This window comes from Coregonus clupeaformis, unplaced genomic scaffold, assembly GCF_020615455.1.
Source record: "Coregonus clupeaformis isolate EN_2021a unplaced genomic scaffold, ASM2061545v1 scaf0098, whole genome shotgun sequence".
Classification (NCBI taxonomy): domain Eukaryota; kingdom Metazoa; phylum Chordata; class Actinopteri; order Salmoniformes; family Salmonidae; genus Coregonus; species Coregonus clupeaformis.
In genome coordinates this window covers 570,051-586,704 of record NW_025533553.1, presented here as the reverse complement: position 1 = coordinate 586,704, position 16,654 = coordinate 570,051, and the positions used below count along the sequence as shown (strand labels likewise).

Sequence of the window (16,654 nt, the reverse complement as noted above, 5' to 3'; positions counted from 1 at the left end):
TCCCCCGATTCAGAATATATCATTTTCATAGTCATGCAGGCTTTGTGTAAGAGCTATGGAAGATTGAAAGCAAACAAAAATACAATATACAATGAAATGTCTATTTTTTAAAAACAGGTTGTGGATTTTTGTCCATCCTCCCCTGATTCAGAATATCTTCATAGTCATGGCACGTTTGGTTTAATAGCTATTGATTAGAGAACCGAATATCCACCGAATATCCAAAATAAAACCAATTTTACCTCGGTCATAAACCCTGACTTTGTGGCTGCGTTAACTAGTGACGACCGGCTAACTAGCTGCACTGCTGTTTGCTACAAGCGGGCACTGCACCCGGATGTATTTTCGAGATATCGTTTGGAGACCGCGTCTATCCTTCACTTCCCAATGAAATCTGATCTCTTTGGTTTTTCTGAAGATTTTCTCAGAGTAAAATAACATTAAGGTAGGTATTCAACTAACGTAAACTAGCTACAGTAGCCATCTGCCAAATCTGATCTGAGGCAGTGGACGTTCCACATTTTCACGGGCCTGTGTTCATGCTATCTAGCCTGCTAGGTAATAATGTTATATACTAGCTAGCTACATAACGAATGGCATGGCTTCTTTAATCTAAATGTTTTTATGGTTTGTATTTTTAAACTACTTTTAAGTTTGTCATTTGGATGGTGTGTGCACCCGGATTTGTGGATGTGTTTTAATAGTCTAGACGTAGCTACACGGCTAGCTAGCTACTTTCCTTCTCCCCCATCTCCAGCTAGCTAGAATATATCAGTTGGTGTATAGCTAGTATAGTATGTCCAAGCTAGCTAGCTAGCTAGCTAGCTATGTCACGAACAAAGACAACTTGCTTTATCCAATGTGGAATTTCTATAGCTTCAAGTATACAGTAACTTTAGCTAGTTATTAACGTTTCTTATTGAAATACAGTCACTGTTTTGTTGGAGATTGAAGTAATTGAAAACGTTTGTTTAAATAATTTGTTGGTTTACTAGCTATCTAACGTTAGCTGCCACAGTATTTTAATTTTGATTTCTGAATATTCATTTTGTCTCCATCCAGGACAGATGCTTTCATGGGACTACAGATGCCGATGCCTTTGATGGGATTGTATTGCATGAAGCATAATGAGGGTGTATTGAAAAACAGGACAGAACCTTAACAATTGGAGGTGCTGAATCTGCATACTTTTTGGGGGAAGAAGATCTGCATAAGATGGAGATGGGGGAAACATGCATTTTTAGAAAGAATATAGTAGATTATGTTTTTTAACCTCAGGCCAAATCTTATTTTTCTTGAATTGTGTATTGGGGATACAGATATCATATATCAAGATGAGTTCAGAAGGATACCAGTACAGAGCACTGTATGACTATAAAAAGGAGAGGGAGGAGGACATTGATTTGCATGTAGACGATATACTGGTGGTGAGCAAAGGTGCTCTGCTGGCCCTAGGCTGTCCTAATGGGGCTGAAGAAAAACCAGATGAGATTGGGTGGCTGCCAGGATTCAATGAGACAACTCATGAAAAAGGTGACTTCCCTGGGACTTACGTTGAATTTGTTGGAAGAAAAAGAATTTCACCACCAACACCAAAACCAAGGCCACCTAGACCTCTTCCTTCCACATCAGATCTAACCAGGACAGATTTGGAATCAGACGGTGAGTAGCTTGAGATGGACATCAGGTTACATTGCTGATGATATTTTTGTATCTTGTAATGCCTACCAATTGATTTTTAAGGACTGTCACCAATGTTTATGGCACTGTTGATTATAAATGTTATTGTGCATAGACATTTCAGTCTGTAGTTTTAGTGTTTCAGCTCTTCCTTGGCACGCTGTTTCATCAGTAAGAGTTGGTTACAACCAGCATTAAGCACTGAGCTGCAGATCACGCAAGCCAAGGAAGGAAGAGCAGCTGTGCTGAATACGGATCTGTGAAAACGCTGATGTGGTGGTTAGAGTGCATCATAAGCTTTTACAAAGGAAGCTTAAGAGGCAAAACAGGAAATGCTTGTGTGTAACTGTGATCTGATACTAATCATTTACTGTACGGCAGGCCTATACCTACAACAGTGCCGTGACTCCGCAAGGACAAATGAATATCTGTGCATGCTTGTTAGTAGTGCGATGCAACCATTGCAGTGTGTGATATTGAGGTAAATACTGTTCATTTTCATTGAATGCCTATAAGGTGAGCAAGGTGGGTGTTTGTTAGCAGGTAACAATCAACTGTCCGCTAGCAGTTTAGAATGTTTCAGTTACGTCATCTTTCTGTTGTGCAGGCTTCATGTTGCCAGATCTGCCAGAACAGTTTGCTCCTCCAGAGGCTGCATCACCCATCCTGGTCAAGCTTCTGGAGGCAATAGAACGCAAAGGTAAGAAGAGACCGTGGCCTGGTGCATGGGAGTAGTTAACGATGATGAATGTGTTGCTATTACATTGAACTGGTTAATCAAATCTGCCCTCTGATCCTATTTTCTGTCCTGCAGGTTTGGAATGTCCAACCCTTTATAGAACTTTCACAGCAGCTTGTGTGCTGGATATGAGACAGTTCACTGACAGTGGTGAGTGGTAGATTGTGCCTACTTCTCCCATTTTTAATAGCTTTTGAGGAATAGCATTTTTTCTTAACCAAGTGATTGTTGTCACTGTCATTTTTGTTGCATTCATCTCTACCATCTACTATGTTTATTGATGCATTTACAGATTTGGAGCCTTTGGACCTACAGTTGCTATGTGATGGCCTTTGGAGATACCTGCAGGATTTGCCTAATCCAGTTGTTCCCACCTCTCTCCAAAGTGAGATGATTCATGCAGCACAAGGTAAGACCTAATAGCTATGAAACTAATAGATGAATGCCTCAAACCAAACTTATCCTCAAGTAGTGGCCCACGGACCAAATCCGGCCCGCATGCCGATTTGATGTGGCCCACCATCCAAATAAAGTGAAAATATGTTGTGGTATGTTTTCCAGGGCAATGTTGTGCAGTACATTTTAATAGTGGTTGTCATATTGATTTAATCTTTACCTTGTGTGACTGTTTCCTCTTTTCATGCTCACAGAGGTAAAGGATCCAGAGGACTGTGCCCAGTTGTTGCGCAGGATAGCCAGCTCACCTACCCATCCACCCCAATACTGCCTCACGCTCTACTGCCTCATCAAACACTTCTGCCGGATTTCTCAGAACACCAGCAAAAACCAACTCTGTGTCAGAGACTTGGCTGAAATCTTCAGCCCTGTGCTTTTCAGGCTTCAACCAGCAAGGTCAGTATACAATTACAATTGAAATACTTTATTTATCCCACAAGGGGCAATTATGCTGACAGGAGTGCTTTTATGTATGAGGACAACATGTCATAGACACAGTAACACTCACAGTAACTGTAGAATGTGAACAGATTATTTTTTGTGTTTGTTTAAATACACATACTCATTTTATTTTATTTAACCATTATTTTATCAGGGAGTCATACTGAGACCAAGGTCTCTTTTACAGATGAGCCTTGAATTACAGAAAATAACACATCAAAATATAAATACAAAATGCAAGCAGAAAAAATGAAAACCACGGTCATAAACAACAAACTCATTCATCAGTAATAAGGTCCTCAATCATCTTTCTGAATTGCCCTAGAGGCACGAGAACATCACATTTTAAGAACATTTTGAAGATTGTTCCACAAATAAGGGGCAATAAAAATAAAAGCTTATTTACCTAACTCTGTAGAGACAAAAGCAATTTCCAGAGTTAACCATCCCTGAGACCGGGTGTGGTAACTTGTATGTCTGAAGTTTAGTAATGATGTTAGGTACAGTGGGACTTTTTGTAAAAGGGCTTTATAAATGAAAACATAGCAATGTATCAACCTATGTGACATCAGAGGGCCAACCAACTTTCTGGTAGAGAATGCAGTGATGAGTACTAAAATTGTCGCCTGTAATAAAGCGCAGTGTGCTATGATAAACTGCATCTAACGGCTTTAATGAAGTGGCAGCTGCGCTCATATAGATGATGTCGCCATAGTCTAGGACCGAAAGGAACGTCGATTTAATAATCTGCGTTCTACAATTTAGCGAGAGGCAGGACCTATTTCTATAGAAGAAGCCCATTTTTATTCTCAGCTTCTCAACTAACTCATCAATATACTTTTTAAGACAGATTTTCATCTATCCAGATGCCCAGATATTTGTAAACAGGGACACAATCATTATGGACACCATCTAAAGTACATATGCTTAAATCATCAGACTTATTTTTATGCGCTCTAGAAAACAACATACACTTAGTTTTACCTGCTTTCAGTTCTAATTTCAGGTCAAAGTTTTTTCTGTAATACAAAGAAGGAAGACTGTAGTTCAGATAGCGCCTGGTCAACCGTGGGGGCAATGGCATACACATTAGTATCATTGGCATACAAGTGCAGGTTACAATTTCTTACAGACAAGTCGATATTGTTAATGTAAACAGTAAAAACTACAGGACCCAGAATCTGCGGGACATCTTTGGTAATATCCAGGAAACCGGATTTAACACAATCAGTAGATTCTATCTGTCAAGTAATTTTTAAACCAGTTACATGCAGCCTGGTCTAGACGAATGAGGAAAGCCTCTGAATTAGCAGTGAGTGATCAACCGTATCGAAATCCTTTGACAGGTAAATGAACTAGGGATGCAGCAGATAATAAATGTAACCATTTCCTGTCTCTCAGCTGTGAGGCCAGCCTGGATTCCCTTATCAAGATTCTAGAGATCTTGGTCAACAGTGAATTGAGTGAAACCCAGGCTGCTCCAGGTAATACAAGTCATATTTTTTAATGTTTCATATTTGGAATTGAATGTTATTTTCGTGTCTGCTGAACTAATTCCTGACTATAGATCTAGAACATAAGAGACACCTCTTGCATATGCCATAGCTGGTTACTTTTTCATTTAGTTATTACTAAATAGTATCAGTATACGTTCTAGTGCTGGATTAAACTATCAAATACACAAACTGTTTTCTGAGATGCTCATGCGTATTTAGTATAATATATGTTAAAAAAAAAAATGTGTGAGAATTTAAGGAGACTGATCGTACCGTGTGTGTGTGAGAGAACGAGAGCGGGAGACCATACAGTATTGTAGCTATTTGGTATAGATGTAGTCTACTAAGGCTCACTAATGTACACTGCTCAAAAAAATAAAGGGAACACTAAAATAACACATCCTAGATCTGAATGAATGAAATAATCTTATTAAATACTTTTTTCTTTACATAGTTGAATGTGCTGACAACAAAATCACACAAAAATTATCAATGGAAATCAAATATATCAACCCATGGAGGTCTGGATTTGGAGTCACCCTCAAAATTAAAGTGGAAAAACACACTACAGGCTGATCCAACTTTGATGTAATGTCCTTAAAACAAGTCAAAATGAGGCTCAGTAGTGTGTGTGGCCTCCACGTGCCTGTATGACCTCCCTACAACGCCTGGGCATGCTCCTGATGAGGTGGCGGATGGTCTCCTGAGGGATCTCCTCCCAGACCTGGACTAAAGCATCCGCCAACTCCTGGACAGTCTGTGGTGCAACGTGGCGTTGGGGGATGGAGCGAGACATGATGTCCCAGATGTGCTCAATTGGATTCAGGTCTGGGGATCGGGCGGGCCAGTCCATAGCATCAATGCCTTCCTCTTGCAGGAACTGCTGACACACTCCAGCCACATGAGGTCTAGCATTGTCTTGCATTAGGAGGAACCCAGGGCCAACCGCACCAGCATATGGTCTCACAAGGGGTCTGAGGATCTCATCTCGGTACCTAATGGCAGTCAGGCTACCTCTGGCGAGCACATGGAGGGCTGTGCGGCCCCCCAAAGAAATGCCACCCCACACCATGACTGACCCACCGCCAAACCGGTCATGCTGGAGGATGTTGCAGGCAGCAGAACGTTCTCCACGGCGTTTCCAATCTCTGTCACGTCTGTCACATGTGCTCAGTGTGAACCTGCTTTCATCTGTGAAGAGCACAGGGCGCCAGTGGCGAATTTGCCAATCTTGGTGTTCTCTGGCAAATGCCAAACGTCCTGCACGGTGTTGGGCTGTAAGCACAACCCCCACCTGTGGATGTCGGGCCCTCATACCACCCTCATGGAGTCTGTTTCTGACCGTTTGAGCAGACACATGCACATTTGTGGCCTGCTGGAGGTCATTTTGCAGGGCTCTGGGAGTGCTCCTCCTGCTCCTCCTTGCACAAAGGCGGAGGTAGCAGTCCTGCTGCTGGGTTGTTGCCCTCCTATGGCCTCCTCCACATCTCCTGATGTACTGGCCTGTCTCCTGGTAGCGCCTCCATGCTCTGGACACTACGCTGACAGACACAGAAAACCTTCTTGCCACAGCTCACATTGATGTGCCATCCTGGATGAGCTGCACTACCTGAGCCACTTGTGTGGGTTGTAGACTCCGTCTCATGCTACCACTAGAGTGAAAGCACCGCCAGCATTCAAAAGTGACCAAAACATCAGCCAGGAAGCATAGGAACTGAGAAGTAGTCTGTGGTCACCACCTGCAAAACCAGTCCTTTATTGGGGGTGTCTTGCTAATTGCCTATAATTTCCACCTGTTGTCTATTCCATTTGTCAATCAGTGTTGCTTCCTAAGTGGACAGTTTGATTTCACAGAAGTGTGATTGACTTGGAGTTACATTGTGTTGTTTAAGTGTTCCCTTTATTTTTTTGAGCAGTGTATTTTAGTCTGGCACCCCAGGCTACAAGAGCATGGCTCACTGATGATAGTGACTGATGACTAATTATCGTTTTATAGAAGCATCTTGGTACTGAGAAGGATTCAGTTACCGGAGTTCACTTTGTAAATGGGAGTGAGCCAACAACTGAAAGGTTGCTGGTATCATAATCTCTGATGCAATCTAGTGCCTTTGTGCCCTTGAGTTAGGCCCTTAACCTGCTCCAGTGGAGCTGCTCTGTAGCTGACCCTGTGCTACTTCCAGCCTCTCAGGTGTGCATTTAATGTCTGGGGGGTTGGGGATTTGGAAGAACAGACAGCAAAAGACACATTTATGTTTCGATGCACATTTTAAGTTGTTGGACTGGTATTCTCGAGGAGTATAACTAAGCAGAGGTGGGACCAAGGCACTATTATTCAAGTCACAAGGTCCGAGTCTCAAGTCGAGTCCCAAGTAGAACGGGTCAAGTCAATAAAAAATACATATATATATATATATATATGCATGCATACAGTACCAGTCAAAAGTTTGGACACACCTACTCATTCAAGGGTTTTTCTTTATTTTTACTATTTTCTACATTGTAGAATAATAGTGAAGACATCAAAACTATGAAATGAAAAACACATATGGAATCATGTAGTAACCAAAAAAGTGTTAAATCCAAATATATTTTATATTTGAGATTCTTCAATGTAGCCACCCTTTGCCTTGATGACAGCTTTGCACACTCTTTGCATTCTCTCAACCAACTTCATGAGGTAGTCACCTGGAATGCATTTCAATTAACAGGTGTGCCTTGTTAATTTGTGGAATTTCTTAATGCGTTTGAGCCAATCAGTTGTGTTGTGACAAGGTAGGGGTGGTATACAGAAGATAGCCCTATTTGGTAAAAGACCAAGTCCATATTATGGCAAGAACAGCTCAAAAAAACAAAGAGAAACGACAGTCCATCATTACTTTGACATGAAGGTCAGTCAAGCCGTGCTCAATATATGTGGGAACTCCTTCAAGACTGTTGGAAAAGCATTTTTGGGTGACTTCCTCATGAAGCTGGTTGAGAGAATGCCAAGATCAGGCCTTTATGGTAGAGTGACCAGACGAAAACCACTCCTCAGTAAAAGGCACATGACAGCCCGCTTGGAGTTTGCCAAAAGGCACCTAAAGGACTCAGACCATGAGAAACAAGATTCTCTGGTCTGATGAAACCAAGATTGAATTCTTTGGGCTGAATGCCAAGTGTCACATCTGGTGGAAACCTGGCACCATCCCTACGATGAAGCATGGTGGTGGCAGCATCATTCTGTTGGGATGTTTTTCAGCGGCAAGGACTGGGAGACCAGTCTGGGTCGAGGGAAAGATGAACAGAGCAAATTACAGAGAGATCCTTGATGAAAACCTGCTCCAGAGCACTCAGACTGGGGTGAAGGTTCAACAGGACAACAACCCTAAGGACACAGCCAAGACAACGCAGGATTGGCTTCGGGACAAGTCTCAATGTCCATGAGTGGCCCAGCCAGAGCACGGACTTGAACCCGATCGAACATCTCTGGAGAGACCTGAAAATAGCTGTGCAGAGACGCTCCCCATCCAACCTGACAGAGCCTGAGAGGATCTGCAGAGAAGAATGGGAGAACCTACCCAAGCACAGGTGTGCCAAGCCTGTAGCGTCATACCCAAGAAGACTCAAGGCTATAATCGCTGCCAAAGGTGCTTCAACAAAGTACTGAGTAAAGGGTCTGACGTAAATATGATATTTCAGTTTATTTTTTATAAATTAGCAACATTTGCAAACATTTCTAAAAGCCAGTTTTTGCTTCTTCATTATAGGGTATTGTTTGTAGATTGATGAGGGGGAATAAACTATTTAATCAATTTTAGAATAATGCTGTAACGTAACAAAATATGGAAAGAGTCAAGGGGTCTGAATACTTTCCGAATGCACTGTAAATGTGCCTATTTGGGGATCTGATAGTATTTCTGATTGGCTTAACGCACCACCACTAATGACCTGTGGAGCTTCTCAAAGTAATGTTTTCTTCACCTCAAACAGCAAGCAAACAGTCTGTTTTTACATCCATTGAGAATTACAAAAGTTCCTTGACGTATTTGAAAAATCTTTCCAGCTCTCTCCCTTTCGATAACCACTCAGCGTGAAAGGGAAAAATATAATACTTTGATCCAGTGGAAATGTCATAAAATAGGCTTCTTATCAGTGCTTGACTTGGACTGAAGTAGGTTACGGTACTCATTTTGGGTGCTGGTACTGTTTACATTTACATTTTAGTCATTTAGCAGACGCTCTTATCCAGAGCGACTTACAGTTAGTGAATACATATTTTTTTATACTGGCCCCCCGTGGGAATTGAACCCACAACCCTGGCGTTGCAAACGCCATGCTCTATCAACTACATCCCTGCCGGCCATTCCCTCCCCTACCCTGGACGACGCTGGGCCAATTGTGCGCCACCCATGAGTCTCCCGGTCGCGGCCGGCTGCGACAGAGCCTAGATTCGAACCAGGATCTCTAGTGGCACAGTTAGCACTGTGATGCAGTGCCTTAGACCACTGCGCCACTCAGGAGGACTATATTATATTTAGGTGCAGGAGCTCCAGAGTACTTTTTGAGCCAATACTCTATAAGAGGAACAGGAGCTCAAGCAGTAGAAAATCTGTCCAGATAATTTCATGTTATTAGTCTCAAGTCAGTCGAGTCCCGAGTTTTGAGGTTCCAAGTCAAGTCTGAAGTTATTTTATGATGAATTTGTGACAAAGCTACTTGTGTAACTCGGTTGTGTAGTTCGCAGGATGAAAAATGCTTGTCTTACAATATGTTAAGGGTGAACAGTGCATTGCTGTTTTTATAAACATTAGCTTTCAAATGATTTCCAAGACTTCGACACAAAAAAATGGGGCGAACAAAGATCTTCCTGATTTGTTAATACAGCTTTGCCACGCCTGCATGTAGGCTATAAGATCGAGATGAAGAATCAGGAGGAGGAATGTCTTGTATCTGATCTGGACTCTGGGACAGCGCTTTTCTTTTACATAGATATGGAGCCACCAGGTAACACTGCAGTCCTGGGGCACAATATTACACAGCGTCAAGGTTCACTTCTCAGGAGCAACAGTGGCAATTACCGGTAGTCCGAATTTATCAGCTGCTGTTGATATTTCTTGATTATTTGACTAACATGTTCAGCTATATTGATGCATCTATTTGTTTTTAGTGGTTTGCATGTTTTCTTTGGCATCCTCCTACATTATTTTGTATTGAGATGTTACCATTAGGCTATGTGACGTATTTCTACATGGATGTGCATTGTCATGATTAGGCTGTTACATTGAAAGCGCGGCAGAGCAGATGAACTGCAGCAAATCACTGCTATTACACAGGAATGGTTATGGTGTACAGAGGTGTACTCCTTTCTGGATTTAATATATCTTTGCATTTATGTCTCATTTTCTCGTTTTTTTAAAATTTAGTCTGTCATCATAATATTTGTATATTGTTTTGTTAAAACGTGGCCAAATAACACATTTCCACTATTTCTCATCTTTTTTTTTCTGGTCATTATGTGAAAAGGTGTAGCTACTTAACTGTTAATGCAGTAGTTGGCACAAATAAACTAAACAATAGCCTACATGTAGGTATTTGTTTTGAGCCATTGCACTGCTATTGTCATGACACATGTTGCCATTTTTTATGAGGAATATAAGCCAGTTTCTGGTAGCTGATGACTATCCTCCTCACTCACCTAATCAAGTCAACTTACATTTCACAAGTTCACAAGGTAAGTTATGCACCGTGAGACTGCAAATTGACAGCTTCATTCTCTCTTCTTGCCACAGCTTTGCCCCCCAAACCACCAAAGCCCACTACCCCAGTTCCAAACAATGGGTTCAACAACAACATGGCCTTGCAAGACGGGGAGTGGTACTGGGGAGACATCTCAAGGCAAGCCATTATGATCTTAATGATAATTAATTAATGGTTTTAGTGTCTTGTGATGAAAATCTGTTGGTTTCCAGTTTGACAATGAGTCCTATTGGATTTGTAGCATAACCCTACGTTTTCTTGTAGGGAGGAGGTGAATGAGAAGCTGAGAGACACTGCTGATGGTACGTTTCTGGTCCGAGATGCATCCACCAAAATGCACGGAGACTACACTCTGACTCTGAGGTACGTTGTGAATCGCATGGCTGCTAAATGAATATTGAACTCTTAATATCCTGCTATGTCTAATGCAGGGTTTCCGTTAGCCGGTAATAGCCGGCTTTTGGCCGATTTTTAAATAAAATAATTGAAAGGCCGATTTAAATAAAATTGCCGCCATCCAATTGTCCCATTGCAAAATAATGCTTTTTAGCCTATTCATTGATGGAAATACATTTGACCGGTCAGGTTAGTTTGCATAATTTAGTGGAATTAAATTGGCAGCATATACAGATACAGAGTTTGAGCAGAAAATGTGTCTGCACTAGAGCTGCTGCTACAGCTCAAACAGCTTGTACCTTCCTGCTGGAGTGAAACGTGATTTTTATAAGCCCAGTCAATGCACATCCATTTTAAATGCAGTCGCATGTTAAAAATAGTTTTGATGGCCACGATTAAAAATAGCTATTTTTATTTCTCAACTGGACATTGAAGCGCGCTTCCCATTTGCCATTCAAGTGCACAGGCAAGGGTATGCAGGCTTCAGCGTGTCACACCACTTTGCAATGAGCTGGAGGCATTTTAAAAACATTAACTTCATTGTTTGAAACCTGATTGTTTATACTTCATATTATGAGGCATGTCTTACCTTGCTTCGAAGTAGCGTAGCCAAAATCCCACCATAGAAACGTGGAGGCAATTATTTTATAAAGACTTCCAAATGCCATTGAAACCAGTAGCCTATTTCTCTCATGTTCAAATGGTTTTCAAGTAAACGTTATTTAATTGTCCGTTAGCCAAAGGCACAATCCTAGTCATATTAGAAGCCTAGTTGTTGCGTCATTAGATCTTCCCTCTTTCTAAATTTCGAATGGATATTTTAATCTCTGCCGCTCTTATGTGCGGTGTGCTTTTGACAACGGTGTTTTCCCGCTAATTGCATTATGGAACAAGCATTCGTGAGCTTATAATGTGAAGAAATAATAGCATCAGCTTGATTTTTGCTTTTTAACGGTTTTTTTATGTAGCTAAACTGGTTGTATACATTTGGGATCCCACAACTCTGAGTCTGTTTGGAATAGGCTAATTCTTTCTCACACAGAACTGCAAACGGACCAATAGAATAGGTAAACTTTTCTACTATGGGGAATAGTAAATTGACATACACTAGTGGTTTTGCTGTTTATAACTTGTCTTGTTGTAAATGTGGACAGTTATTCTAACGTCTTCAAAGTGTGCATCAGAATTCGTTAAGAAGGACATTGCATCCTCGAGTTGTATGTTTTGTTAAAATGAATGGCCATAATCTAAATGTGATTTCTGTCATTCTGAGCACAGTTGGTGGATACCCTAATCAGGTTACGTACCCAATGCATATGGGTCCGGTATATTTCTCAAATGTCCGGCGCCACATTTTCCTAACGGAAACCCTTGCCTAAAGACACAAAAGGCCATTTTCATTCAAAGTTCCCTTTTTGATCTCACTCATAGGAAAGGAGGAAATAACAAACTGATCAAAATATTCCATCGGGATGGGAAATACGGCTTCTCAGACCCACTGACGTTCAACTCGGTGGTTGAGCTCATCAATCACTACAGACATGAGTCCTTAGCCCAATACAACCCAAAGCTGGACGTGAGACTGCTGTACCCAGTGTCAAGGCTCCAGCAGGTAAGGGTGCCGCCACAATTCAAACACAAATGGAAGCTACACATATTCAAAGCTAAGAGATCCCTTCGTCAGATTATTCTATGAGCAGTCAGTGCTTCATTTTGATATCAGTTTTCCACAAAGTTGGCATTTGAGTGTCGCAGAGAACTTTTCCGCTTGGTTGATTTGCCAGATGACCGAGTGAGATTTGTTCCTCTAACTGCTTTGTCTCCTGCAGGACCAGGTTGTTAAAGAGGACAACATTGAAGCTGTCGGTAAAAGGCTGCAGGAGTACCACCTGCAGTTCCAGGAGAAGAACCGAGAGTACGATCGTCTGTACGAGGAGTATACAAGAACATCACAGGTGAATTGCTAGACGTTTGTCATTGAATTATCATTGAATTGTGATTGAATCATTTCTGATTGTATTGTATCTAACCTCTGGTTCTTTTGTTTTCTTCAGGAAATTCAAATGAAGAGAACGGCCATTGAGGCATTCAATGAAACCATTAAGATCTTTGAGGAGCAGTGCCAGACCCAAGAGCGCTATAGCAAGGAGTACATTGAAAAGTTCAGGAGAGAGGGCAACGATAAAGAAATCCAGAGGTAATAATGGAAATTATTAATCTTATGTTTCTTTTCAACCAAAGATGTAGCTAACAATAATCACAGTTCAGTGCTATGATTTAGTGGTTAATATCTGTGAACTAAATAATAAAAAAGTATGTTGTCAGCGATACTCCAATTAGGGGTCGTGTTATAATGGTAATAGTATAGTAGAAGTTTGTCTACCCACAGAATCACTGGGGTTTTGTTGATGCCACAACTACTCGGATTGCCTCACTGTTGGAGAAGCCAAATGTGCCATTCTTATAGAAGTACAACAGCTCTCTCATATATTGACAGTAGATTATATATTTTTGACAAGAATTGTGTTCCTCCTAGAATCATGGGAAACTACGACAAACTGAAATCGAGAATAAGTGAGATTGTGGACAGCAAACGGCACCTGGAGGACGACCTGAAAAAGCAAGCAGCGGATTACAGGGAGACCGATAAAAAGATGAACAGCATCAAACCTGACCTGATTCAGCTCCGCAAGACCAGAGACCAATACCTAATGTAAGTATAGCCCTAGTCTTCTCTCTCTGCAGTCTCTAATCAAATATATTGTCTATCATGTCCCATTACTAAATGATTGAAATTAAACCCTTCTATTTTTTTCATGGTAGGTGGCTGACACAAAAGGGAGTGAGGCAGAAGAAGCTGAATGAATGGCTGGGTATCAAGAATGAAAACCCAGAGGAGTAAGTATCCATTTCCCACGCTTTTACTGTGGATTGTTTTTTTTAAAGATCCACTTCAAAGTTTTGACTCCTTTTGCATGTTTCTTTTTAAAGGAGTAATTCAAACAGAAGTTAGTGTTGTATAAAACTCGTGATTATTGTATTGCAGTGAGTACTCAATGGTTGAAGACGATGAGGACCTCCCACATCATGATGAACGTTCATGGAGGCTAGGCAACATCAACCGGCTGCAGGCAGAAGCTCTGCTCCGGGGGAAGAGGGACGGAACATTCCTTGTCCGGGACAGTAGCAAAGCTGGCTGCTACGCCTGCAGTGTTGTGTATGTATCTAATAATACAAGTTTGGGGAGTGTTTATGTGTCCTGTTACACACAAGTGTGTAATGGATTTTTTTTTGCATATCCCAACTCCCCCCTGAGACACCCGAAGGGAGTGGGGCCACGGCCAGAGTCGCTATTGTATAGTGCCGCTGTTGCAATTAGGGTTAAGTGCCTTGCTCAAGGGCACAGCGACAGATTTTTAGGCTACCAAATCAACCTGAAATAATTGCCACATGAAGACACATGATTTGAGTTTAGTGTCATTATAATTTAAGACCTAAACACTCATTTTTCATAGCGTTAATCAATCTTATTTCATGAGTTCCGATAATTCAGTCTTAACGTGTTGACAGATTTTTGTGATATTGTGCATATGCAGCATTTGGATTGAGTGTATTTTGGCAACTTGATTAGCATATTGATTAGAATTGTCACACAAGATCATATTCATAATAAACAAATCTCCTCATGCTACATATTGAGAGAGACTGAAGGAAGAAGGAAAATGTGACCTTGGTGTGTTTTCTAAATGATCAAGTTGACATCATGTAACAAAACCAGGCCATTCTTTATTTTTGGGAACCATGTAAACAAGTCCATACATGGAATTTGGATGTATTCTGAACTTGACGTATTTCTAATTTAGAATGTTTTTTTCTTTGCAGTGTGGAGGGTGAGGTGAAGCATTGTGTTATCAACAAGAGTCACACGGGCTATGGATTCGCAGAACCATACAACCTTTATGGCTCCCTAAAAGAACTCGTCCTGCACTACCACCACACGTCACTCGTACAGCACAATGATTCTTTAAATGTCACGCTCGCCTACCCAGTTTACACACAGCAGAGGCGGTGATGACCTCATGGTGATGACCTCATGGTGAGTACCTGGACTTCATGAGGGACAATCAGGACGACTTCTTTGGAAATGCAGATGTGTGGGATGGTATCAATTAAAAAACGGAAACATTGGTACAGGTGTTTGACTTTTTGGAAAATACAAAAAAATCAGGAGATGGAGGATGGACTCATGGCTATCCAAAGGATGCTTTCTCCTTTGGATAGCCGTGATTCTGTATGTGTGGGTGTGTGTATGTGTGAGCATGGTATGTGCAGTCTTAAACCTACTAATTGAAAAAAAGGTGAGACTTGAAGCAGCATGTGACATTTAAGGCCGGTTTCCCAGACACAGATTAAGCCTGGTTCTGGATTAAAATGCATGGTCAATGGACAATCTCCATTGAAATTGCTTTTTAGTGCCAGGCTTAATCTGTGTTTGGGAAACCGCCTCTTCAGTGTTTGCATTTAACTGAAATGTTTGGCTTTCAATACCAAAATCTTCATTCAACATCCTGACACTGTCAAGTGTGAGTTTTAGATGTGCTATGCAATGCTGTCAGCGTCCACTAAATGAATATGTACCCTAAATATATTTGTATTTTTTTTGGTCATTGTTTAATGTAGGCTACCTATTAGCTAGACATGGAGCAGGCCATTTTTCATCCTCTACTTCAGGACTGCCCAACCCTGTTCCTGGAGAGCTACCATCCTGTAGGTTTTTGCTCCAACCCTAATCTAGCACACCTGATTCTAATAATTAGCAGGTTGATAAGATGAATCAGGGTAGTAACACCTGGGGTTGGAGCACAAACCTACAGGACGGTAGCTCTCCAGGAACAGGGTTGGGCAACCCTGCTCTACTTCACACACATTATAAGATGTGTTTGGTTTACACTTTGTCTGTATAATGATGTTAAAAGCATTCACATTAGAGTAATTTTAAATGTATTATAATATATATATATATACACATACACACACACACACACACACACACACACAGAGTACCAGTCAAAAGTTTGGACACACCTACTCATTCAAGGGTTTTTCTTTATTTGTACTATTTTCTACATTGTGTTAAACAAATCAAAAAGTGTTAAACAAATCAAAATATATTTGAGATTCTTCAAAGTAGCCATGAGTTGGACCGCAGAGTGAAGGAAAAGCAGCCAACAAGTGCTCAGCATATGTGGGAACTCCTTCAAGACTTTTGGAAAAGCATTCCAGGTGAAGCTGGTTGAGAGAATGCCAAGAGTATGCAAAACTGTCATCAAGGGTGGCTACTTTGAAGAATCAAAAATGTAGTTTCCAAACTTTTGGCTGGTGCTGTGTGTGTGTATGTGTATATATATATGGTTTTATTTATTTCCTTTTGACCCAGGAACCTTGTGCACAGAAGATTGTTTCTCAAATTATTTTATGTTGTGTTAATGTTCCCTATTGTGAATTCATACAAACCACCCTATTTCTCCATAGAAAGGCCAATGAAATATTCGGTGTCTCTGAGACAGAGAGAGAGAGAGAGAGAGAAAGAGTAAATGTCATTCCTAGATTCTGTATTTTCTGTATCAGAAAATCTTTACTTAGAATTCTTTAGTTGCAACTGTTCGTAAATCTTTTTTCTTCTTGTGTAATTCATGCCATGCCAGTGACT

The 16,654-nt window shown here is 41.1% G+C and overlaps 1 protein-coding gene across 2 annotated transcripts; it reads left to right on the top strand.

Moving 5' to 3' along the window:
- Positions 1 to 267: 267 nt before the first annotated feature.
- LOC121584610 (phosphatidylinositol 3-kinase regulatory subunit alpha) lies at positions 268 to 15,132 on the top strand. 2 transcript variants are annotated; one of them, XM_041900596.1, is made up of 16 exons: positions 268 to 445; positions 1,068 to 1,662; positions 2,288 to 2,380; positions 2,495 to 2,569; positions 2,712 to 2,828; positions 3,070 to 3,271; positions 4,718 to 4,800; positions 10,581 to 10,686; positions 10,813 to 10,911; positions 12,376 to 12,556; positions 12,774 to 12,899; positions 12,999 to 13,141; positions 13,481 to 13,657; positions 13,768 to 13,842; positions 13,991 to 14,161; positions 14,827 to 15,132. In XM_041900596.1, exons 2-16 carry the CDS (start codon positions 1,335 to 1,337, stop codon positions 15,014 to 15,016), a joined length of 2,166 nt encoding a protein of 721 aa, XP_041756530.1. In that variant the 5' UTR covers positions 268 to 445; positions 1,068 to 1,334; the 3' UTR covers positions 15,017 to 15,132. The 2 variants fall into 2 exon arrangements, with proteins under 2 accessions (XP_041756530.1, XP_041756529.1); XM_041900595.1 differs by having other exon boundaries at positions 1,063 to 1,662.
- The last annotated feature ends 1,522 nt before the right edge of the window (positions 15,133 to 16,654 follow it).

What these genes read in the sequence shown, in the direction of transcription:
- LOC121584610 (XM_041900596.1), top strand. Translation starts at nt 1,335, where the DNA reads ATGAGTTCAGAAGGATACCAGTACAGAGCACTGTATGACTATAAAAAG. An exon ending in GGAGGCAATAGAACGCAAAG is followed by an intron (nt 2,381 to 2,494) that starts GTAAGAAGAGAC and finishes TCTGTCCTGCAG; the next exon opens with GTTTGGAATGTCCAACCCTT. An exon ending in GAGACAGTTCACTGACAGTG is followed by an intron (nt 2,570 to 2,711) that starts GTGAGTGGTAGA and finishes ATGCATTTACAG; the next exon opens with ATTTGGAGCCTTTGGACCTA.